The following is a 25,821-nucleotide window of genomic DNA, read 5'->3' on the forward strand; positions in this document are numbered from 1 at the left end:
ACACTATTACACTCAGGAAAACAAAACCATCTTCCCTTAGAAAAAAAGAGACAATAATCTTATCAAAAATATTTTATTTACAAAAACATCAATTATACTATACATCCTATAATGGAAATACATTGAATAATTGCTAAAATAAATACAAGGCAATTAATTCAACTTTTTATAAGAATGAGAAAATTTGACATTGAACGTTATCAAAGCTTAACTTAGAACATAAATAGTTAAAAAAGGCAAACTCAAGTTTTAGTGTCATTTACTGTCATGGGTGCGTTTGTCTCCCACTAGTTCTCCGTGCAGGGAGAGTTGGAGCTTCTCAGAACGTGATCAAACCTCTTTGTACTCACAAGGTAGAATGTGCAGCTTCTCTTTTGGTGAAAGTGACACAGAAGCCTGAAGACTTCGGAAGCAGAAGACTGACACACTGTGTCTCTGCTTCAGTGTGGTGCTTCTACGCAGCTAACTACTCTTGTGTTCTACGTGCTTGTTCAGCAGGCCCACACAGCACCAGCCACCAGGCAAGATAAATCATGTGAAAAGGCAAATTGAAGAATTGAGGCCCAATAATAACTGAATTGGTCTAGTTCGGAGGAACTGGTTTATCACTGTTTATCTGTACCAGTTCTTAATAATACTAATTACATCTTGATATCATATCTACTTGTGGAGCTCTTGAGGAAGGCCAAGTATGGAAGAGATGAAAAGCTTACCTGTATAATTCAGAAAAAAAAAAAAACCTTTCCTGAGAAGTAAAGATGACACTTGGACATAAATGTGTCCGTTCTAAATTGTGTTTTATATTAGTTGCTGTTCACCAAGTAAACATCACTAACATGCAGCGTGAATTGGCAGACTCAGACACTAAACAGGGAAAACACACTTAATGTGTATATGGTAAGGTCTGTCACATACAGGCCGCAGAGTAAAACTTTTGATGAATTGCATTGTATTTGTCCCAATCACACAGATAAACTTTCACCAGCTTTCGTTTTCCTAGGCCTTCGCAAACACTGCCATCATTGCTTTAGCTGACCCATCTTTGATATTCATGTGTGTCCAGTACAAGGAGCCCAGTGTTTTCTTTCAAAGACTAGCATTCCCTTTTGAAAAAAAAATCATATTCAAAAATTGCACTTTTCTACCCCCTTGGCCTCAACTTTAATGAGTTGTTCCTGTACACAAGTGAGTATGTATTTTTACTTAAAAGTTGACAGGTATCTTGGCCCTTTTGAAAAGAAATAAAATGCTAGAGTATTCAAAGTTTACTTTTTTTTTTTTTAGAAACAAACTATTCCATTTTAGAAAGTAGAGAAAGAGAGAAACATTTTATTCTCTATGAATATCAGTCAACTAAGTTTCACATTTTGGGCAGGTTAATTTTTATAGCATGGATTTTTTAGAACCTATTTTATTATAAAGAAAAAAAAAGAACATGTGTATTTTGTCAGAGAAGTAAAATACAGACTATGGTGTGAAATTTGCTTTTAAAAATTGGCATACAAAATTTAAAAACACAGTACAATTGTATCAAAATACAGCATAGCCAGTGGCCTTTAAATTTTCCTTTGGCATTTTATTTGGTAGATTTAAAGACAAACATTTTTACTTAAAGAAAAAAAAAAGATAGAAAGAAAAATAAACCAGCTATCAAAACAGTCCATAAGTTAGGTTGTGTAGGCTGAGAGAATGTTCCCTTGAGTTTTCCGAATCCTTTTCATCCTTGATGACCCACATAAAGCATTGCTAGTGAGGTATATAGAACAAACACTGTCAGGCGGATGCACAGTAGGAGGAAAAGTGCATAAACAAAGAAGTCATCCCGCGTTCCTAAAAAGTCCGGGCTTAATCTGATTTTTTTTCCCTTACTGATGTATCAATTGACTTTGGCAGAATCAAAAAAAATCAACCCATCAAATGTCTTTGTTCAAGTCCCAGCAGCAGTGATATGTTTCCTGTGGTGGCAGGATGCCATGCCCCAATACTGTACAGCCCCTTGGGGAGCTAAGGTATGTGTGTATGTGTGTGTGTGTGTGTGTGTGTGTGTGTGTAGTATGTGTGTGTAGTATGTGTGTGTGTATGTGTGTGTGTGTCTCCATGTGCGGCTGCAAACATCATCGTGAGATCATACATCAAGCACCATGTCGTACTGTTGTCCCTTCTTCCGCCTGCCACACTTATTGATAAGGACCACATACAGAGTCAAAAGCATGACCCAGTAGCATGCGTAGATCAAGGTTCCCACAATGAGAACGGTCTGTTTGGATTCGGAGAATGACTTCTTAGATTCCTTATAAATGGTGAAAATCACACCACCTAGAAGGATTGTAAACCACACGGACACTGGAATAAGTCCGATGAAATTAACAACGATGGTCTTCCTTCCTGATGTGCCCCACCCAGCTTTGTTTATGGTTGCGATCGCAAACATCTTGGCAGGAAGTAGACTTGACATGTATAACACTGAATAGAGAGACATGAAGACCATGACAATGTTTCCTCTAAGGCAGCTGGCAAAAGATGACTTTATGAGACCTACTAGCTGGACAGTTAACAGGAAGAGGAGGATGTTCCATATTTTACCCCTGTAGAAGAGCTGGATGACTGTGGCAATGAGAAAGAAAGGAAAGAATCCAGTGATAACGGCTTCGTAGGTCATCCACAAGTGATGCTTGTGAAACCACATGGCGTTGTACAGCCACTCTCGGAAGTAGGACTTGCTCCAGCGCGTCTGCTGGTTCAGCCATCTGAGATACTCTATAGGGGTTTCGGTAAGGCACTTGGACCGAGCCGTGTACTTCGTGGCGTAGCCCAGACTCAACACCCGGTTGGTAAGATGCCGGTCGTCACCAAAACTGCACTGGTTGCCCATGAATTCCTGATTGTACCAGTCTTCTACAAACTCATGCAGCAAGGAGTTTCTGTACATTCCCAAAGGACCGCTTATGCACTGGACACACCCAAAATAAGACTGGCAGGCCCTTTCTATATTAAAAGCCATCCAATATCTCACACTGCTGAGGAAGGAGATCCAAGAATCATACTTGTTTAAAATCTGCAAGTAGAGAAATAAAAGTTAGCTGTAGCTTAACAACGCCAAGAAGTCTCAAAGTGTCCTGAGATCCCTGCCTGGCATGAAATATGTTCTTTTGTCTCTCGGTTTCTACTTTCCCTCCTCTTTCTGGCATTCTGGGTTTTGTATTGTGAAATAAGATTGTTTTGGCCGGACCTGGTGGCATACGCTTTTAATCCCAGCACTCGGGAGGCAGAGGCAGGCCGATCTTTGTGAGTTCAAGGCCAACCTGATCTACAAAGTGAGTCCAGGACAGCCAGGGCTACACAGAGAAACCCTGTATTAAAAACAAAAAACAAAAAAGAAAGAAAGAAAGAAAGAAAGAAAGAAAGAAAGAAAGAAGGAAAGGAAAGAAAGGAGCTTGTTTTGTTGGGTGTATATGTCTGCATATTAGTGAGGATTTTTTTCCTATGACATTATTTTTATCTACTTCTTCATGTTGTTCATGCTTTGAGACTACAATGTTGAGTTATATTTTTAAGCACCAATCATCAGTCCCTAGATTTTTCCAGATGCACTTTTGTAAATTACCATCTAAGACTTGAAAGATGCAAAGTTTCCAGTCCTGATCTGTTCATTTTCTTTCTCCATTCTTATAATTCCAGTGATAAAAGACTCCCTGGAATGATGAATTCTAAAATAATGATTTATATAAAGGTTGTTGAGTGTTACAAAGGTTCCTTGGAGATAAATCTGAATTCTCTCTTTTGTCTTTATTTTACTCAGTTTCTATCAGAATGTTGTATGCCTCTTTGTCTTTAGTCACCAAGCAATTTCTTTGCTCTTCCAAATAACAATATGTCTTTATTGTCTTTATTAACATGCATGCATACATGGGTCACACAGCAGCATCAAAATCCATTTTGAGGTTCATTTTTTGTGTGTGCTTCTCCTCTGGTATTAAAATCAAATCGCATACTTTTGAGGAACTCTGATTTAATATCTGCATATTTTCATATAGGCACATTTCTGTCCAAAATGCCTCGGTATCATGTCATTAATAATTGTTTCTCAGTTACTAATAAATGATGAGCAACTTATTAATTTTGTGTCTGTTTCTTCTTATTGGTGGAAATGAGTTGTCATTTCTTTTTCTCCCTTGTTTTTCAGAATATATAAATTTTATATGTATGAGTGTTTTTCCTGCCGGTATGCATGTGCATTATATGCATGCAGTGCCAACAGAAAACAGAAAATGCATTTATAGTCCTTGGGTTTGGAGTTATGTATGGTTGTGAGCCATCATGTGAGTGCTGGACACCGAAGCCAGGTTCTCTGCAAAGGCAGCAAATGCTTTTGTAATTCAATCACTCTCCAAATTCTTCATTCTGTATTTTTAGCCAACCACCTAGTGGCCAGCTTTAAAATGCATAGATAGATAACATGTCATCCCCTTTTGAGTATATTTCTATTTCATTACTTCTGTAAGTAACTACAATATCAGATTTTAGTAGAATACTAGATAAGCTGTGGCCTGTGGGTACCTGGTGGAAATCATTATTTATCTATATATTTGTAACTTTTTAGTCACTATAAACACATGTTAGATCACAGAGTTAAGCATACATATCTGAAATTACTTCAAGTTAGGCAAGAGAAACAGGATTAAAATGTATCTGATACACATTCTCTCATGTGTCTAGCACCAAGACCACAGAATATTAGACTAATAAATATTGAATTAATACAAGGGTGTTATTAAAATTATCCCACACAAAAAAATGAAGCCACATTACCTGGACATCTCCCCCAACACCTCCAACCATAGGGTCTTCTTCTAAGACCTTCACCATCTCCACAGACGAGGCAGGGTCAAGCATGGTATCTGAGTCACACACCTGCAAGAGAGAAATTTGGGAATGACTTAAAGAGATTAACAATCATTCCTCAGCCACAATTGGGCTTATGCACTATATCGTTAGCCTGATGTCACAAGACTGCTGACACAACACGTCACAAATGTGACAGGAGATTCTGTATATCATGGCCAATAGAGAGTTTTTCATCAAGCTTAATACACTGCTACATAGGCTAGCTCAAATGATGGTTGGGTTGTGAATAATCAGCCTGGCCCAGCTTGCCAAGAATGTTTCAAACGTTGACAAGAGGAGTCACCTGTCCCGGTGAGGGTAATATCTCAGCTGCCCTTTTATGTACTCTATGACTGGCTTTCTGCTTCTTCATCGGGGATCCCTTGAGCGTCTCAGTCTCTGGATCTGTTAGTCAAAGAAACTTCATTATAAATTACCCAGTCTTGGGTGTTTTGTTACAGCAACAGAAATCTTCCCTGGTGAGAGCACCCTGCCGTGTATTAATGGGACGTTGCACCCATTTCTATTCAATGCAGTGAAGCCCTAGCGAATGTTAAGTTGACCAGAGTTGATCTGTGATGAACCTCTCGGCAGCCTGCTACAGTCTGAATGTGACGTGTCCACACGATACTCTCTGTCTAGCCAGTGACACTTAGTTTGGAAGTGTGTGGAACCTTTAGGAGGTGGAGCCTCACTAAAACCCCGGCAGATAGGTTTTGCAATTTTTCTCCTGGTCGCTGTCTCTCTGCTTACTGATCCACAGCAAGTGCCCTTGATCATAGAGCTTCTGCAGCCGTGACTTACCAGCCATGATGGACTTAGACCCTCGGGCAGTATGAATCCTCCCTCCACTAAGATGCTTCTTATCAGGTATGTCAATCACAGCAGTGAGAAATCAGCCGATACACATCCACAGCAGACACTCAGTAAGAAGATTGCCACATAGTGAATATTGCCCACTTTCCCAGCAATCTGTTTTCTACCATCCTCATATGCGATTTACCGTCATAACCAACACTGCTATTTTGATTAAACATGGATGACCTGTTTGCTAGTGGCCTCAGAAGATGATACAATCTAGTGGCTTTGTAGCTTTTTAAATTTATATGTAAGCATACTTTATAATATTTGTCTAAGTACCTCGGTCACTTAAAGTGCATTTTCAGAGTATCTTACTACTATCAACCAATATAACCACATTTACAATTAAAATAAGTGATTTAAACAAGTCTCCAAACTTCTTGAAGAAAATAAATAAATTATAGAAGCATGAACACTGGAGAATTAAAGACGTTTATTACATGTGGTATGAATCAATCACTCACTTTGACTAACAAACCCCAACATTTAAAAACCATATCTCTTTCAACTTTCTTAATGGTCATTTTTCTGAAAAGATTTCTTGCTAATGAAGATTGCTGAAAACAGTTCTTTAAATGTACTATTGGAATTTATGGATTTAGAGAATATATGGTCATATGAATTTAAAGTTAATCTTATCAATTTAGATTTAAATAATTATAATGAATATATGCTTAAATTACGTACTTTACTCTTCTTGTTTTGCTAAGTAGAAACACTTCTTTATCATTAAAAATCTATATTGTTTTTATTGTGGTTGTTTGCTGGGCTGGTTGTTAAAAAAATGCATTTAGAATCAATATAGTCATTTACTTTGAAGAGGACAAAAATAGACAAAAGGTAGTCTTAAGTTTTTCATTATAGAGCCCACACGAGTTCCCTAACACTGAGTTTTAAGTTCAAGCTTTCCGAGCCTGAGTAAGGTACATAAAGTGAGCAATAAATGGTTTTGTTTCTCCCATGACTTGTTTATCAGCTTACGTAAGCCTACATGCTGAACAGGCAGCCTGGGCTAAGAGGCGAGAGAGATGAAGGCACACAGTTCAGGCCACCTTTAAACTCCAGCATCCCAAGTCCAGGCTACAAGTACCTCTATTGACTTAAGTCAGAAATGGTCAAACCAAAGAGCTAAAATAAACTTAAGCCAACAGGAAGGGAGCAATCCAGAATTAATGTTCAAATAACCCCGCCTGCTTCTGAGCATAAACAAGCAAGAGGAACTGCCACTTTGAAATGACTAAACTTGAACCAAATCGTGAAGGTTCAACATATTTAAATCGGCCCCTCCCGTCTTGCAAAAGAAACCCAGAAGTTCTCTGAGAGAGGCTGTTAGTACAGTGAGCTTAGCTATATCAGGAGAATATGTTCTCAGAAATCTCCCGGGAAGGGGTTTGTTATCATAGGATTTAAGAGCTTTAAAGAATTTCAGTTTCTGGATGCTGTTTAGTGACTCAGTGCCAACCAGAAACCCTGTCTTTGCCAGTTGGAAAAAAAAAACATGTGCACTCAGGGGCACAAGAACATTTACTTAATAAGATGTGAAACATAGAACTTCGGTCCTTAAAATTCATCTAACAGGACATTGTTTCAAGGTTGGCTGCCTAGTTTAGTGTTAGAACTCAGGGCAGGTGTACGCCAGCTCATGAGTGAGTAGCTGAAAGTCACATTAAGAAAAGTTATATATAGGCTGTGATTTGCACACAGGAGACAGAGCACAGGTCAAAAGTCTTTGTCCACACAGGCTGCTGAAGCACATAATGATCAGTTATAAGATTTCTGAGCAACAAGTAACAGGAATGAATAATAATGATAACCTCTGAATAAATAAAAGCAATATAGATAAACAAAATAAGCCCAATCAACCATTGGGAAGAATCAGGCTCCTTGGTTTGACCACAAAAAGACCAGCCTTCTTGGTTTACCACCCCACCATTTTAGCCAACAGTTAACAATGCCCTCTCTAAAGAATAGATATTAACCAGGTTTGGCAAATGAGAGGCCTTAGGTAAAGACCGGCTTGCCACCTATTTCATCATAATTACCTAAGGGTTAAGAATGTGTCTGAATTTGAAAAGAAACAAAAGAGAGATATTTTGTGATGTGTGTAAATTATATAAAATTCAAATTTCACTGTCCATGGCTCCAGCCATGCTAGCTCATGTACCTGTTATCTTCTGTTGTGCTCACTCTACAACAAAGTTAAACACTTGTAAAACATAATATTTACTCTCCAGTGTTTTACAAGCAAAGTTTGCCAACTTTGGGTTCAAAGTAATTGGCTGCAGGAAAAGGCTCTGCTTTCACAAAAGTAGCAGCCACACTGAGGTTAAATGTTTTAAATCCCAGTTTTAATTATGCAGGCTTTTCAAAGGTTTCCTCCCTCTCCATTTGGTACAAAGAGTGGTGACTGCGTAGAGCAGAGAATGTTAGCCAATGTACAGCTATTCTACAGTCAAGACTTCCTGCTTCAATGAGTGTTCACAGAAACAAGGAACCCAGGTTCTTGAATCTTGTCTCTTACTAGAGTGTGGCTTTGAACTTACCACCATCAGGGTATCTTAGCAAGAACCTAAACATGTAAGCCCTGCTTGTGTTACAAAGCACTGTATGACATTCGTATAGAGAATGACCCTGAAGCGAATGTATTTCTTAAGGGACCCAAACCAAAAGGATCCTTGCTATTATATAGAGACTGCTCAATAGACAGAAGCACTAAAAGGGATAAAAGACCTGATTGCTTTATGGCACGCAGAGCATCTCTTATGATGTAAATGGATTACAGTGTACCTGGAACCATCTACAACCATCCAGAAACTCACACCAATCCAATTAGAACTCTTCTCGGGTGCTTTTCCACCCAATGCGTGTCGTGTCCTAACATGCAAGTCTAAAGGGCAGTCTGTACGTTCCACTCCCACTTCTGAAAAAGATCTTCTCTTTCATTTTCACTAATGGATTGCCTCTGTAGTTCATATTTCATCTCAAAGAGCAGTGAGGATGGCTGAAATTGCTGTGGTAGAGACTCCCATGAGGAAACAGACTGAATAGAAATCAATACCTCTTCTGGTGGTATTAGATAAATTCTTTTCCTGTTCAGCGCTTTCTTGATCTTGATCTTGACCTTTTCATCCTAATCTTGACCCTTCATCTTAACCTTGAAGCAGTGTGATTATGTGCAGAGTATGTGGGATTTGTTTTTTTGTTTGTTTGTTTGTTTGTTTGTTTTTGTTACTGCTACAACTTAATTATAATGTAAATGGAAATTCTGCTTCCCTATCCCACCCAATGTCTCCAGATGAAAGAGTGCAAGGGTTAGAAGAAAAAAAAAATAAACAAAAACACCTCACAAATAGTTACCAATTAGGGAAAAAGAAGATGGTGCCACTCTTCCTAAGCTCCTCTAATGATGCACCAGAGTAAACACACAGTGGAAAGGAAAGAAAAGGGAATGTGGATACACGCTTAATGCAGTGGTAGACCACTCATCTAGAAAGCACAAGGCCCTGGGTTTAGTCTCCAGAACCAAAGCAAACAGAAAGGAACGAGGGAGAGAAGGAAGAAGGGAAGGAGGGAGGGAAGGAGACAGAGAGAGAGAGAGAGAGAGAGAGAGAGAGAGAGAGAGAGAGAGAGAGAGAGAGAGAGAGAAAGGAGAAAATAAAAGTATGATCCACCTTTATTTTTTGTGACAGGGTCTCTCACAGACCCTCAACCCATGGATTAGGCTAGATTGACTGTCCAATAAGTTTTGAGGGTTCACTCATCTCTGCCCCACCTCCCATCCATCCTGAAGTGGCAAGCACTAGCTGTGTGCAGGCATTTTACTCGGTAGATGATTGGCGGGGTGAGGGGGAGGGGCTGAGGTGGTAAAGAATAAATTAACAAAATTCTGAAAAACAAATAGTGTACATCTTTAGGGGTACTACGTGTTGCACAAACAGGTATGTATATATACTGTCATATAATTCTTAATCCTTATTAATCACATATTTGGCCCCAATAAAATGAAAATGAGAACCTAGACAGAACGATGCATGAAGAGAACATTCTGTTGTGACCTGTGTTTGTCTTTTACCCCACCCTAGTAGATCTTCCGCATTTTGCTAGAAAACTATCAAAAGGGGGGAGGAGCTAGAATGGTACGAAGCTCAACTTAGATCTGAAAAGGAATTTGGGGATCATGAGTTCTACCAGCAAAAAATGGATTCAGCAAGGGGCCAAGTTCACAGCAGGCAGCTATCAACAGACCTGGGCCTCTTTCCTATGTAAGTATGCGCTCAACCTTTTCTCTCCAGATATACTATTCTCAACACTGGCATGGAGATATTTCACTTTCTTAGGCTTTGTATACAGAATAAAAAGTAGGCAAATGTCACACACACATTATTTGTGCTATCTGTGTCCTATAATTATTCACAAAGACAGAAGTAGTAGTTATTAAAATCTTTCTAGCCTAAATCCATGGTTAAGCTTCTCTGAGCCTTTGATTATATTTTCAATCATAGTCTCAAAAACATTTTATTAGTAGTTTCTTGGGAACCTTATAGATACATATACCTGATCAATATTTAATCTCCTTGTACATGAGCTTTTGTTCAAATGTCTCTTAATTCAATGAGTACTTTGTGTATTAATACTGAATTCATGGTCAGTAACACATGTCTGGAGAAAATTCATCTCCATGAGACATAAAATAACATTCTTGAATTTTGAACTGCAGGAACCACTATATCTGGAGTAAATATGAAAAGTTAAACTATCAACAAAAAAATCACAAAAATATAGATATTGTGGCATTAAATGGCTATAAAGCTAATTATTAAAAACAGCAAAGCAAGGAACTAACTTTTCTTTTACTCCAGATAAAAATGTACATTGGCTCATTTATAATATATAGTCACTATATACATATGTATACATGTATACATATGACCCCAAAAAACTATGAGTATTGGTTTGGAGGTGAGAGGTAAATTTTAACGAGCAAGACAGTTTGAAAAACATAGAATATAAAATCTGCAAGGTTTGAAAAATGTCTCACTGTCGAAAGAATGCTCCAAAAAGTGGAGGACCCAGTTAGAGTCTCTAGACCCCACGTAAGACTGGATATGGTTGCACGCACGTCTGTAACCCCAGTAACTCTAAGGCAGAAACCAGAGTATACCCAGAAGCTTGTGGGCCAGCTAACCTTATGTCTGCAGCAGTGAACCATACGCAGTTCCATCACACGTACTCCATGCTATATGTACAAGTGCATGCTATAGTGTGTGTGTAACCCATGAGTATGAAGACCAACAGCGCTTTAATGAATTATGTAGCTTTACTTTTTCCACACTCAAAAAATCTGGATGCCTATGATCTGTCAGGTTAAATTAATGATAAATTTGTCCCTTGTAGTTCTCCTTTAGAAAATGTTCATCTTTGTAGTACTCTTTCTACTTTGGAAATCCCTGATGCCCCCATTAGGGGATTTTGGCTCTTTCCTTTGTCTCACAGACTGCTGGCTACTTTGTTACATGTATACATGTTTGAAGATAAGAGTCATCAATAAACAGTTATATAACATAGATAACAAAATGTCTTACCTTCTGATACTGTTATATAAAACTTTAATGAAAACTTAAGTATCACCTTAAACATTTGAACTCAAGGGGAAAAAAAATCAAGGGTATATTTTAGAAAGCATGGCTCCATCCTTGGTCACTTACATCCTGCAGATAATTTAACTTTGTTCATTGTGATTTTTAAATACATGAAATACAATTTCATAAATGTGTGGTACTTTAATAAATAAGATAACAACATGAGTATGATTTTTAGGTCATAAACAAGACTTCTCCCCTTTAGAGAGCCATAGGCAGTTATGTTAAAAAAAAAAATGGTGTCATTACAAAATACAACCATTCAAATGTCTACAATCTTCCCCTTCATTTTTCTCCCTTCACCACCAGTAAAGTTTAGGTTTTTTTCACTGTGTTTATCACTTTTTCTATTTTCTGTTTTTCTACCCTCTGTATCCCTGAAAGCATCTGTCATCCTCACAGGTAAACATGCAATCGCCCTTCACGGCCCTGTAAGGGGCCTTCCTCAGTATTCTGGCACAATGCCAGATGTTTGAAAGGCTACATACTGGGGACAACAATAGTCAGCCAAGAAGATAGACAAAGGGATAATTACGAAAGCTTTATTCCTGAGCAGACCAGAGGAAGTCCAGAGGTCCTTGGAGATTAACTAGGAAGGATAGCATTGATACAGAAAGTGCACTCAGGTTGAGTGCTACTGAAACAAGATGCACAACAGAGGGTACGGATAGATTTTAAAATATTCAGCAATATTGCTGGGTTTCTCCTTCCTAGGAGGTGAGGTCATCTGTTAGTAGTTAGGCAGGGAGGAGTTGGGACAGGGAACTGGGAACATGGGGGAAGATATGAAATAATAGAAGCCAGAAATCCAACATCAAGTGCACAGAGTACTGAAGGGTACCAACGATCAGCCGTGACTAGAAACCAGACGTCCTGGCCACACCTCTCCACGGTGAGTCAGTATTCACTGGCAAGTACACAGATGTCACAGAGTCTTCCTTAGCCCTCCATCCCTAGTGCAATGCCCCCATAGGGCATTGATTCTCCCTCTCCTGAAGGTGTTTACCCACCAGCATCTTCAACCTCTCTCATTTTTGTCTTAATGTGGCCTCTACCTTACAATATCCAACCTCTGGATCAGTCAGAAAGGAAAATTAGAGCACTTGATGTTTAGTTTGGACCTTAAGTAGCTGCCATTTTTATACGCAAGCCTAGTTACCTTGCAGGAGATTTGGTGAGGGGTGACATAGGAAGGAATAGGCAGCTACAGGATGCTAAATGATTTTTGCTCTTGAGTGCTTGCAACTAGATTGAGAGAGTCTCAGGGGGCCTCAGAGCCTAGATACTAGCAGCTTCTGGGGTCAGTCTCTAAAGGTTGGAAGACTCCAGCACAAAGCCGACTCTATTCTTTAATATTCTGTATTACTTTTTTTCTGGACAGGCACAGTGCAAAGTTGTCAAGGAAACAAACAAAGCTCAAAACAAGAACGATGGGAAAAGGAGGTCTGGGAGGAGTAGGTTAAGAAAAAGGAGGAAAGAGCACACACAATGCTGTCCTTGCTGAAACTGATGAATGTAACTAGAAATCAAGGAAAAATAACAAAACAGATGCTTTCTCATTTAAGGCACAAAACTTTACTTTTTGTGTTCTTAGTCATCTGTCACATCTTCCTTGGGAAATGTCCTATCATCTGCCCACGTAGAGCCAAAGATACAGTGTATAAATACCAAATCTCCAGAGGTAACCGAAACTCGCTTAATAGTAAAAGATCTGAGAAATTAGGAAACAAATGAGAGAAAAATCTGTGCAGATGCCATGGAAGTGATATTAATATGCTAATGAAAAGCAATGAAATACCTCCCACTCTTAAAACACTAACTGAAATTAATCCCATGGCAACAGTCGGCACACACTATTTATTTTAGTATAAATTGGAAGGTACTACAATGAGCAGTATATTTATAGGAAAATCTTTAGTTATGTCTGCCATAACACCATAACTTTTGCTAAGTCCAAAGGGGTGTGTTGTTTGATCTAATTATTTTAAAGTATTTTTAAGAGCGGGTTATTCTATCTGGTAAACTGAGGCTCAAGTAGGTAGAGTTTCTCAGCCAACAGCTAATAATCACCATGATTAGATCATCAAGCAATGACTCTAAAATTGATGATTCTATCCCATCTCCTTATTGGTCATGGAAGCATGATGTGTATCAGTAAAGACCCCTGAACCACTGGATCTCACTTCTAAAAACAAGCTTTCCTTTCTCTGAAGATGGACAAAGGATTAGAATGGCTTTCTTATGCCAGATGTATTTCTCTTTTCTTGATCTCATCATGGTCAAAATCTAACTAAAGAAGCTGCAAGCAAATTACTATGAGAAAATTGCCACATACTCAGTGTCAACTGAGGGAAGAGAAGCCTTACAGAAAGCTAGAAGGGAACTAAGCAGAGACATAGCCTGCCTAATTTTCCAGCAAGCACACATCATCCCAAACTCTTTCAAAGGTCAAGTTGCAATGAGGTAATGCTGTTTTGGGAGTGAAATAAACATCACTTTGGTTTTGCTCCCTCTAAGACAGTTTTACCCCTCCTTTCCCTTTTCATTTCTCCCTCTCAACTTTAAAATTTGTACACCATTTTTTTTCCATTTTACCATTTCCCTTTTACCTTGTCTATGTACCAATCCTGTTCTGTCTAGTCTTCCTTTCTGACTGCAGTTTTTCTCAAGACCTTTCCACTCAGGAAAGATACTAGTTCCTTACAGTGCTGCTGCTGTTTCTGGTGTGTGTGTGTGTGTGTGTGTGTGTGTGTGTGTGTGTGTGTGTGTGTAGTTTAAACAGTGTGGACAAGGATTTGGATTTGACTTGGCAGAATCTAGAGGGACAGAGAAGAATTAAGGAAAAGGAGAGAAAGAAAAAACGAGATCTCCTGTCCAAATAATGCAGATTTTCTAACCAATTGCAGGGACAAGGAAGTACTTTCATAGATGCTCTTGACAGTTTTACAAGTTTTTTTTTCTGTCTTTCAAAATGTGCTTTTAACAGTCGTGCTGTTTTCCAATGGGCTGAAAGGAGCACTGTGTTCAGAAGGGACGAGGATGGGCTATAGCGTAGGACTGAAGATACAAAAGCTGCTTTATTCTAATGTATGTTTGCCCTGGCAGGCATGTTCGGACTTACCTGTACATAATCCACGCTTCGCCCCAGTGCTCTAAAGGCTGTGTACATGACTTCCCTCTTTCCACCCCATTTTTGCATGATGCAGATGCTTTTGTTAGACAAGACCAGTTGGGTTACGTGTTGGGAGCTTTCTTTATGGGATTCTTCTGTTTCGCCAGGTCCCTTTTCATGGAAGTTGTTCTTCCAGATATATGTGGCTGACATGTCCCTGCCCATGACTTCACTGAAGATGTCCATCATATAAAGGTCATCATCTGAGTTCCCATCTATGACCATCACGACTTTAATCCCGGGGTAGGTCAGCCTTTTCACAGATTGCAAACATTTCCGTAGGTAGTCAGGGTCTTCCTGGTATGCAGCAATGCAAAGAGCTACAGTTTTGTTCAATTTGATGGGGGTCTCAAGGGACTTTTTCATTTTCCGGTGTTCCAAAAAGGCAAAAAGGCTTTGGATGATGAGGTGTGATGCTAAAAAGGCACCATAGAGCCCAAAGGAGAAGTAGTAATTATCCGTTTGGATAAACTGGTAGCCAACAATATAAGCAGCTGTGATGCCAAGGAGGAGAGAGACTCCAAAAAGTGTCGTGCCAATTATTCTCAGGACACATAGGAACCTCTCACAATGCATCTGTAACGGAATCAGAGACACTTGTGGTTAACCAGTTTTGCATCATGCTTACCGCATATGGTGGCAGGAAGCACCATAGAGGGCGCATTCAGGGATCCCCTCTCTATTTTTATTCATTTTATATTTATTGTTCGATAATTTATTATTTGACCAATTCTAGCACCTACTCCCTCCTTTGCAACTTTTCCCATGTTGCCACCTCCATGTCCCCCTTCCCAAGTTCATATATCTTTCCCAGCCTAATCTATTTAGCTTACTGAGTGCTGCCAACCTTTACATAGCACCTACCAAGTAATGCATCTCTGATAAAAAAAACTTCATTCCCAGCAGCCATCAATGCCAATAGCTCCCTAGCAGGAAATGGGACTTGGTGGGCCTCTCCTTTATGCGACACCTGGGAATAATAACACTGAGTTTCTCACTTAACTTGTTATGTTGACACCAGGGCTTATCTGCAAAGCTGTGATGCTCTGATAGCACAAACCACAGGACCATTTCAAACATCAAATGGAAGGGAGTGGCAGTAAATGTCACAATACATTGAACATATACCTAGATGCATTTCTTTCAGTGTCTTATGTCCTATGTCTATGGCAGGTGGCAGCTCTCTCAGTAAGTAGCCACAGCTAGGCATCAAACTAACATTTCCTAAATGAAAAGCCATCTTTTTGCCTGCTCAGTGCTTTCTTCAGCCCCTAATTACCAATGAGTAAGAAATCCACAGGAGACTTTGCTGAATTTCCAAACCATGACTTCATTGCATCTCTAACACACATCCCTAGGCTTACATCTCCTCCAAAGAGCTGGATGAAATTAAGAGATTAGAAAGAATAGATACTGGGACTAGCTTATCAGTTGGTACTGTGATCTTGTATAGATCATCTCACTGTTCTGGATCTCAATGTTTTGTTTGTGTGTTTGTTTGTTTGCTTGATACCTATTCAATGATGATACTCATATTTTATAAATTTCCTTTTGGCTTTGAAATTCTTTACCACTAAATGCTCTGTTTAAAGATCTTTCAAAGCCCCAGTGGTCAGATATCTGTTTCTTCCATCCACCAATATCAGCTCGTAGGATCCCAGGGATCAGGAAAATAATAGCATCATAGAAAACATCCATTTTATTAGAATAATGGATTTACTGAGTAAGAAAAATCATCCCACTAGATTGCAGCAGCTGAAAGTCCATTCTATCAAAAGATCGAGCAGGTAAGACCTTAAGCTTATTTTAGCTCTCAATTCACCCCAAATTCTGTGTGTACCCTAAAAAAGGTTGGCATGCACGTGTGTGCAAATACATATGCACACATGTGTGCATGCATGTGAAAACCAGATGACAACCTCTAGGGACATGCCTCTAGTGCTATCTATCTTCCATTCTTCTTTTGGGGGGTAGGAATGGGGAGGGGAGACAAGGCCTGGAATTTTCCATCAGTGGATCCCAAAAATCTGTGCACCTCTGCCTAGACAAGATTATAAACAATTTAAAGACTAGAGGGCCTTTTTAAAAAATCATTTCTAAAAGCATTTCTGATGCTAAGCATTGGAATTTTCTTCGTAACCCTCTTTATTTTATTATTTTAACCCCCCTCCATTTATAGGGTTAACTGTCATAAGATACATAATGGTGATAAATGCAGTGTTTTTTTTCTTCAGATTTCACACTCACTTTGAAAATTGGCCATATTTGCAATTATTAAATAATAATTTATGAAACTGAATGAATTTATTTTAAATGAAAAATTTTGACAATGATCTCTATAAAACTTTTTCTTTTATATGTTATTTGTAATTGGCACAGTGTCTTAATTCTTATAAACCTGTAAAAATAAGTATTCTGCATGGAGCAATCTTGGCTATTAACAACTGTGCATCCTATTGCATTTAATCATATGTGAGTGGGTATGTACTACACTGCTCAGAGATTTCAGTGTGCCTTTCCACCAATAATGCTATCTCTCCCCCGACAGTATAGTAGAGCTATCACATTGTGGCTTGTGGAAAGTTACGATGTGCCTATTACAGTCAAAAAGAGAAAGATTTAAAAGAGAATACAGTCTCCTTCCAATCTTCCTTTATCTCCCGCTAGTTTAAATCCATATCAGCAAGGTTCTGGGGTAATATATCATTACAAGATAAGAAGAGAGGCTGGCCACTGCATTAAATATGGAATGCAGTCCCTCGCCAACCAAAGTAGCTGCATGGGCTTATGTCAGCAATAGCTTTTTAAATAATTGGCCATTACATATCTTAGGATCTCATTAATTGCAATTAGTATACCCAGGATAATGCAAAGGTGGAGAGAGAAGACTGCTGGCTATTTATATACCTTGTAGACATCACTTGCTTCTGTTAAATGGGAATGATCAGACTCATGAGACTCTTCAAAAAACAAACAACCAAACCACACTGTGCTGAAGAGCAAAGTGAAGAGGAGTGGTAAGTGTTCCTAAAATCCAGAATCCCAACCGCTTTAAAGGGTCATTTGGCAGGAAAGCTGAAAATCATTCTAAACAAAATACAGACGTGAGTTACACTTTTAACAGATACACAGGACACCGCAGTGTGAGGTATGGGAGTCTGATAACAGCAATCTTAACACACAGGGAAAGTTAAGTGTGCTGGAAAAGAGTGAATATTTTTTCAGTGAGAAGTGAGCAAGGATGCCATCCCCTGTTAATTAACACAGCTGAAAGGATGCCGAACGTTCTCAGTGGACATGTTAACCAATGCCTAAAGGTGCTACAAGCACCAGACTTGGAAATTGTCATTTCCAAGACATGAGTCATTCTCACAAGAGTGAAAAATTTCAAGGGGACCAAAGCATTTGCCAGGGAGAAGCTTAAGTGTGTGTTTAGCTTGCATTTAAAATCCCCATCACTAGCAAAGGAACAGGCTGCCATTCTTCCATTATTCACATTTTCCCTGCTTTTTTATCAGCACACATGGATGTAGAGAGCAGTCACACAGCATCTGCTGGCCACAGCTGAGCCGGGAACACCCTCTTACATCATAGGCGTCTACAGAATGTCCCTTTGAAGCCTGGGAAAGTTGCTAACAAACTGCAATAATGTGGTTAGAATTGAACCTTTATATTCCTGCTCCAGCCCAGTACTGCCTAGTGAGACACACAGAGCATCTCAGAGTAGGCCAAAGGGCAAAAGGCACATTGTAAAGATTGCTTTCCAAGCAGACTCATTGATCTAAGGGAGTGACACACAGGACGTGTGTGTGTGTGTGTGTGTGTGTGTGTGTGTGTGTGTGTGTGTGTGTGTGTTCATCTGTGTGTGTTTGCATCTGTGTGTGTACATCTGTCTCTGTGTGTGTGGGGGGGGTGTGTTGTGGTGTGGTTTAATTGCTCTGGCCAATTTCATAGATGTGGGTAGCATATGTGTAAAACTTTCTGAGACAATCTTTAATTCAAACACTCTGTTACACAAATGTACATTCCTACTAAAAGAATATGTCTATGTGGCTTTTCTGTTCAATCTGAGAAGCTGGGTTACTTCCGTCTTAAATCCTAAGAAAAATAATTCAGAACTTTACATTCTGTAAATATTTAAAATGTAAAACTTCAATTTTGAGAGTGGCAGGGTCACATTTTAGCCCATTGGCTTTTAAATGGCTACTGTACTTGGACTTGATAGCAATAGTTAATCACTTCTATTTTCTCCCAGAAATCCAGGTAAAAACAAATTTTAAGGGAATGGGTTACTCGAATACAGTATAAGCTCATGACATGTCTGTCTGTCTGTCTGTCTATCTGTCTGTCTATCTATCTATCTATCTATCTATCTATCTATCTATCTATCTATCTCTATCATCTATAATCTATCTTTCTGTCTCTCCAGCCAGCCATCTATATATCTGTTTTTTTTTTTTAACTAGTGTATGCCATGGCATAAAACAGTGCCTGACTTCCAATTGGTATTCAGTAAATATCTGTTGAACGAATGATTATTTCGTCAAAATTGTCATCATCATCATCATCATCATCTGTTTGTAATGGCAGCAAATATTTATTTGTCATTTATTTGCTTCAAGTAGTAGAGAAAGACTTTTGTTTTATTTTAAGGCATGATATTTCCCATCTTAATGACTTTAGGTAGCAATTGTATTATTAATCACACATGGCAATACACATATGTCACAACATGACAACAGAACAAACATGTTGAGCATCGAAGCAGCCTGCCCGAAGTTACAAACCAGGAGTAGGACCCATACGGTGCACTAAACACAGCTAGCTTTTGCTGAGAGTATTGGAATCTTTATGCGAAAAATAAGCAGAAGCCTTTCATTTATAGCAAAACAAACAAACAAAACAGCGTAGCATAAGGGAAGGGAAGAAGACATTTAAGATGTGTTCTTGTAATTGTGATGTGTGGAGAATTAATATGGAGTCAGATATATGGCCAGGCAATATTCATGTTCCCATATGAGTGGAGCTTAAAGAAATGGAGACTCATGCTGCTTCCAAATAAGCTACTGGCTCGTCTATGCAGCCAGCAGCAGAAATCCTGTCTTGCCATGAGAAAGGCGCTACTGTTCCCAGTGCTGCCTCCTGTGGAGAAGACATATAGTTTGCTGTTATTCCACCTCCCCACCATGGGACCCTCAGCCAGAAGCATCAGAGCCTTTTCCTCACCCTTGACCTTTTATGTCATAAAGACAGGAAATTGTTGGGTAAAGAAAGAGTATCAGCTGCTCTCCTTGTCTTAGTACCCTGATGAGAACTGAGTCCCCACAGATTGCATACGGCACCCCTCTACATTCGATCTGGGGAGCTGAAGTTCTCTCAGACTGGCCGCATGAACATGTGGGAAAAGCAACTGAGATTAGTTCAGATAGGGCCTCCCAGTGTGTACAGTTTAATGACTATGAGGAGTCCCACATCAGCTCTGTAAGACTTTGGGAGCAATAAAGATGATAAAGACAGAAGATATGCACGGCTCTTGAGAGCATCCAGAGCAATTATGAGTTGCAATCTGAGCAACTCATGAGTACAGGGGTCACGTTTGGGGTAGGAGGGATAAGACGATCGTCTTTTAAGCACCAAAAGGCTGTTCCCTGAGGTCCCATTCTATTCATTAATCCCCACATAGAATTGTATTTTGGCTCTAATGACTTGTGATTGTATGTGTACAGGTCTGTTGTCTCCTCACATGGAGAGAATATGAGGCACTGGCTAGATTAGCAAATATTTTGAAATCAGCTATCTTGAGATGCATATTTAATTAAAATATGGTATATATTTAATGGGATAACAATTGAGATGTAATATGAATAAATTAATAAAATATATTTTAAAAAATCGTTCTCATGGTCATTATCGTTGATAAAAAAACCAATATTTTAATGGAAATAAGGAAAAATAATTTACAAAGTACACTTCTGCTTCCTCTTCTCATTATATTTTCAAATCCATTAAAGACTCTAAGTTGTGACCAGTATGTAATCACATCAAAGTACAGAGGTGACAAGAGTTGCTTAAAGAATATTTCTTTAGTGAAAGCATTGCTCTAGGCGCTATCAATATATAGAACCAGCCCTGAAACATAAACTTTCTTCACCATATATCTATTTAAATGTTTTATAAGTGCCTCATTTGTATCCTATAGGCCCTATTGGCTATGTACAATCTTTAGAACTTAGAGTATTGATGCAGGCATGTGATGTCAGCAAGGATAAATGGAAATTCGCTCCTTCATAATGAAAGATTTCATGTGACAGCTTTCTGCCACCTAGTTATGGACCAAAAAAAGTGGATAGTGAATAAAAGCTTAAAATCTAGCAGTTCCCAAATATTGCTGTACATACAATTGACCTAAAGGCATATAAAATCAACTGGTGTGTGGCTGGGACAATAGTTAAAGTTCATTGATGTTAAGTTGCCATTAGACTATCATAAGCTTTTAATGTGCAACAAAGTCTGGGTTAACAGCCCCTGAGTTACAGAGTTTAAGTCCTACTTTCCCTTCTCCTTCCTTACCTTACATTTTAGAGTTAGAAATAGAGCTAGAAGTATTCAAGTGAAATCCTCCCAGGTCTTCACAGTGCTGGTATCTTACTCCCTAGCCTCCTCTCTGTCTTCATCTACTTCTGAAGTTGCCTTTCTGCTTAGAGTCTCACCTCAGTTTTCCTACCAAAGACCCTGGAGCCAACTAGGAACGATCAAAACGCAGAGCCTGTTAACAGCCTTGCAACTCTAATGGAACTTCAAGTTTTAATGTCTTTCTATTGCACCATCAATTTTAACCAGGTGTGTCCAGGGTGTCAGTCCTCTCATTGCTAGTGGCTCCTGAACTTCCCCGTCCTGCGCTGCACTCGCAGTGGAGTGGGAAGTCACAATGAGATGACATGGAATCTTCCTCTACCTACCAACGCTTGGGCTTAGAAACTTACTCTTTAGGTTAAAATATTATGCAATAAACTGCAGCACAGTTATCTGGAGTCCATACTCATTCTATGCAAGTTTCTTTCTTTCTTTGTTTTTTTGTTGTTGTTGTTGTTTGTTTGTTTTGTTTTGTTTTGTTTTGTTTTTCTATACAAGGTTTCTCTTTGTAGCCCTGGCTGTCCTGGAACTCACTCTTGCAGACCAGGCTGGCCTCAAACTCACAGTGTTCCGTCTGTCTCTGCCTCCTGAATGCTGGGGTTAAAGGTGTGAGCCTACCACCTCCCTGCCTGGCAGTGGGTTTTCTATACAGGAAGCGAATCCCAATTCAGCTAACACAGCAGTTTCCAAGACTTCTGTCCCTATCCTCGCCGCTTCTAGAAGAACGCAGCCTGGGTATGCATGCATGAAAAGAACTCAGAAAGGACACAGAGACTCAGCGCTAACCCTTCATTGACTTCACTTATGGACTGCATAGCATGCAAGATGCAGGAAGTAGGTAGTGCCCAGATCTTTATTATTCATTCTCAGATAGATTCTCGGATATTGTACAATAAAGGGTCCGTAAAGGGAATCTCCACCTTGAATTAAAGACAGAGGCTTTTCCCGCAGTGCCAAAATTAGGAAATAGTCAGAGAAAGGTGTTTGTTTTTAAAAAACCAAACTGTTTCGTCAAGTCTTGCAGCTAAGTGTGGTGGTACGAGGAATTTGTAAGTTGGAGATAAGTCTGGTTTCCATAGTGAGGCTGTGTCAAAAAAGGAGGGAAGGAAGGATGGAAGGAAGGACGGACAGACGGATGGAAGGAAGGAAGGAAGAAGAGAGGTGGGGAGAGAAGGAGGGTGGAAGGAAAAGCAGGTTATCATGAAATCTTAGTTGGTAAAAAATAACACAAATGAAAAAGTATTCATGAAACTCAAAGCTGTAACGTTACATCCTATAGAGCCAACAGAAAGGCGTACTGCAAGCTAACTTACTTTCTAGGAACTATCTCCTACTCACCCATTGCACAAGTCCTGTTTTCCTGGACAACAGCTGACTACATAGCCTATTTACTTTCTGGAGAGTGATATTCAATTTTGATGCTAATCACTAATGTGCTATATATTTGGATTGTTATATGCTGATTGCTTTATTTAATAAAGTTTGGATTCAGTTTTAGATATGATAGGAACAGACTAGGTAAAATGCATCGAGAATCAATACATTTACAATGCACGCGTCCAGTCATCTAACTCTGGAAATGAGTGAGGAACCGAGGATAAGTAAGAGCGATGGTATTTCAGGAACAAGGCTTTAATCCAGACACTCCACGTCGGACTTGGGTTTGCCTAGAATAATGGACACGTGAGGCATAACACATACACCACATCTGTGCTTTGTGTCTCTGAATTGTCACTGAAAAATCTAAAAGAACCACTACTCTACTAGGAACACTTTTGGGGAGAAAGCTATCGGTATTCAAAAAAATGTGGTCTCATGGTGACCTTATAAGATTAGCAATCGAATAACTGACCTTATCTAGGAAAATGTAAACATTAAATTTATGAATGACTCATTTGGCATAAGCTGGAAGACAAAAAACAAAGGTTTAGATTTTGAATTACTTTCAACGCAATTAATTTTGCATAAATGTAAAACGTTATCCATAAATAAGTTGCTGGGCATGGATATTTGTTTCCGCTCATTCCACAGAAATGCAGCTTTCAATTGCAAAAACCTTATACTCTAAGATCAAATATGTGTTTACTATTTTACTATTCAAATATTTACTCTTAAGAGAACCCATTAAAAATACATCAAAATCACATTTAACACTCTCTCTCTCTCTCTCTCTCTCTCTCTCTCTCTCTCTCTCTCTCTCTCTCTCTCTCTCTTTCTCCAGTGTGAAATCTCACTGAACTCTACAATGGGCCCGGGCAAGCTGCTGCACTGCCTTGTTTCAATGAAGCCCATCTACTACTGACCACTCCACTGAGCAGACCTTGAGCTAGCTTACAAACTCTGGCCTCTAAGCTGTTTGGAGGAGGGGGAGCTCACTGGCCAATCAGAGCCTCCAAGTCTATTGCATCACACACACCCCTCCCAGGGTGTGACATCAAATGCAATCCCCGCCCAGCCACGTGGGTTGAAGGAGTGTAACGTTTCTTTGCAGCTGCTACGGAGACTCATTTGGCAGTAAAAGGTCCCTGGAGTTAGTGAAGTGAGTTGGGCGGGGCAGGGCAGGCTGGGCTTCTACAAGTCCCAAGTCAGGACAAGGTTGCTGCAGCTGGCTTCCCTGGTGGCACGAGGTACACCAGTCAGGAGAGTGTGCCCTGGCATTTAGGGACGGGGGTGTCCAGAACGATGCTGGTGGAAACTGGCACCTACGACTATGTAATGAGACCTGGGTCTTAGAAGTCTTCCTCCTCAGACGCTGTCTCTGCCCCCAGCCGTTCTTCCCAGCCTTAATGGTCCTTTCAGAGCTGTTTCTCTTGGGCCGCCTTTCTTAGGCTAGAGGAAGCCGCCTCTGTCGCCACGGAGTTCTCACCCTTACACAGACCCTCCTTTCAGACCCGCCCTCTAGTTCACCAGGACCGATTTCTTAGCCTTGGCTCACTCTGGGCGGGAACCACCGTGACGAATTCCGCCCAAGGTGTTGATTATCCTGTCTCAACCCTGCCTCTGGCTCTCCTCCCACCTCCACTCGGGCGCCCAGGGCCCCTCAACCCCACGTTGGGCAAGGGGCTACGGACAGAGCCCCCAAGTCCCCCCCCCACACACACACACACAGAGCGGCGTCTCCAGCTGCAGAGGAGAAAAGAAGCGCCAGCGTGATCGGTGCCACGTCGGATTTGGCTCCGGAATGAGTGCAGCTGCGGGGAGCGCAGCGCTGTCCTTGCGCACTCCGGGTCTCTGGGCTGCCGGCTGACCGCGCGGCGCAGGGAGGGATGTGCGCCTTTCTCCCGCCCCTAGTGGTGAACACCACCTCCCGCGTGAGGAGCCCCTCGCCCCAGAAAGGCTTCCCCAGGGTAGTTGAGTCCAGATGCTCCCCGCCTGACACTTTAATGGAGTTTGGAAACTGCAAAGGAGTGGAGGCCCTGAAAAAGGGGGTGGGTGGGGGGAGTGGGAGTGGTTGAACCAGGATGGTAACTAGGAGGTGGCCGCAGACTTTCCTTCCTAGGGGTCTCAGCCTCGGAGAGCTAGAGCCTTGGTTCGTTTAACCCTTTCAATGCGAGCCAAAATTGAGCTTTAAAAAATCGCACAGAACTGTCTAGGTGTTCCTGCCCACATACTGGGCGGTGAGGGGTGGGGGGTGGATAGGAAGAAGGGGTGGTGGGAAGGTAAGGGCAGTTATGGAAAGCATTTTTCTTACACAGTGGAAATCCTTGTTTTCTAACTCGGGAGTCTCTTTGACGCTCGGGAAGATGCCTAGTGGAAAAGTACACCTCTGGACAATCAGCTCTCCCTGACCAACACAAGTTAACCTGTGCGCCCGGAGAGGCAGCGGATTTCTGGTGAAAGCGCAGGGATGAAAAAAGCCAGGGTATGCTGGGAAACGTGGTCATGATATGCCCTAACGTGTAGTCTGTTGGGGGGAAGAGCTTCAAACCTCGGATGTTTCTTTAGAAAATAGTTTTTTTTTTTTTAATGCTCTGTGGACAACTTCTTCCCTGTCCCCCATCTATGTGGGCCATTCACAGTTCACCCAAACGCGCCTGTATAACGTACCTTGTTCAGATCCTGCTCATAGACTCTCGTCCTCCGCCTGTCTGTGTGGTCCCGGAGGGTCGTGGAAGAAAGTTTCCAAAATTGAGGTAATAAGAAATCAGATGAATTTGAGACGACCGGCCAAAAAAAATAAGAAATTTAAAAACAACATTTAAAAAAAAGGGGGGATGGAGGAGCCTTAAATACTTGGTTCTCCCCTCTTTGAGAAGAAATTGCACTAATATTCTCTTTTATTGCTTTCGTTGCGTTTAAAGCTTCTAATTCTTTTTGTTAAATGTGCTTTAAAAATAAATTAACTTTCCCCCCTTGTTTTGCTATTTGCTCCAATCCCCCTCCTTCCGATAACGCAAAGTCTCTTTTTTCACATCAACCTAAAACCCGGTGAAGATTCAGCAGAGCTTAGGAAGAGCAGAATGAAGAAGTCTTTGGCTGGTTCAAGTCCCCGGTTCAATGGGCTGCTCGAAGCCAGTACTGGGTAATTCTTTCCAGGCGCCTTGACTTCTCCTTCTTCGCTGCTCCCTTTCTGCCTCCTCCAACTTAAGGGGGTCTTAACAAGTGAGCCGGTGGGTGTTTTAATAGGACGGA

The 25,821-nt window shown here is 40.4% G+C and overlaps 1 protein-coding gene across 1 annotated transcript; it reads right to left on the reverse strand.

The window, feature by feature from the left end:
- Window positions 1-57: 57 nt before the first annotated feature.
- HAS2 (hyaluronan synthase 2) lies at window positions 58-25,821 on the reverse strand. Its single transcript, XM_084803023.1, has 4 exons — window positions 25,237-25,821; window positions 14,506-15,132; window positions 4,810-4,911; window positions 58-3,055 (listed from the first exon to the last, which is right to left on the reverse strand). Exons 2-4 carry the CDS (start codon window positions 15,130-15,132, stop codon window positions 2,126-2,128), a joined length of 1,659 nt encoding a protein of 552 aa, XP_084659149.1. The 5' UTR covers window positions 25,237-25,821; the 3' UTR covers window positions 58-2,125.

Source organism: Acomys minous, assembly GCF_964271855.1.
Source record: "Acomys minous genome assembly, chromosome: 12".
Classification (NCBI taxonomy): Eukaryota; Metazoa; Chordata; class Mammalia; order Rodentia; family Muridae; genus Acomys; species Acomys minous.

Bases quoted from the DNA above. Each gene is read 5' to 3' on its own strand.
- HAS2 (XM_084803023.1), bottom strand. From the start codon at position 15,132: ATGCATTGTGAGAGGTTCCTATGTGTCCTGAGAATAATTGGCACGACA. The intron at 4,912-14,505 runs GTAAGTCCGAAC...TCTCTCTTGCAG, and splicing joins GAAGCGTGGATTATGTACAG to GTGTGTGACTCAGATACCAT. The intron at 3,056-4,809 runs GTAATGTGGCTT...CTCTACTTGCAG, and splicing joins GTGTTGGGGGAGATGTCCAG to ATTTTAAACAAGTATGATTC.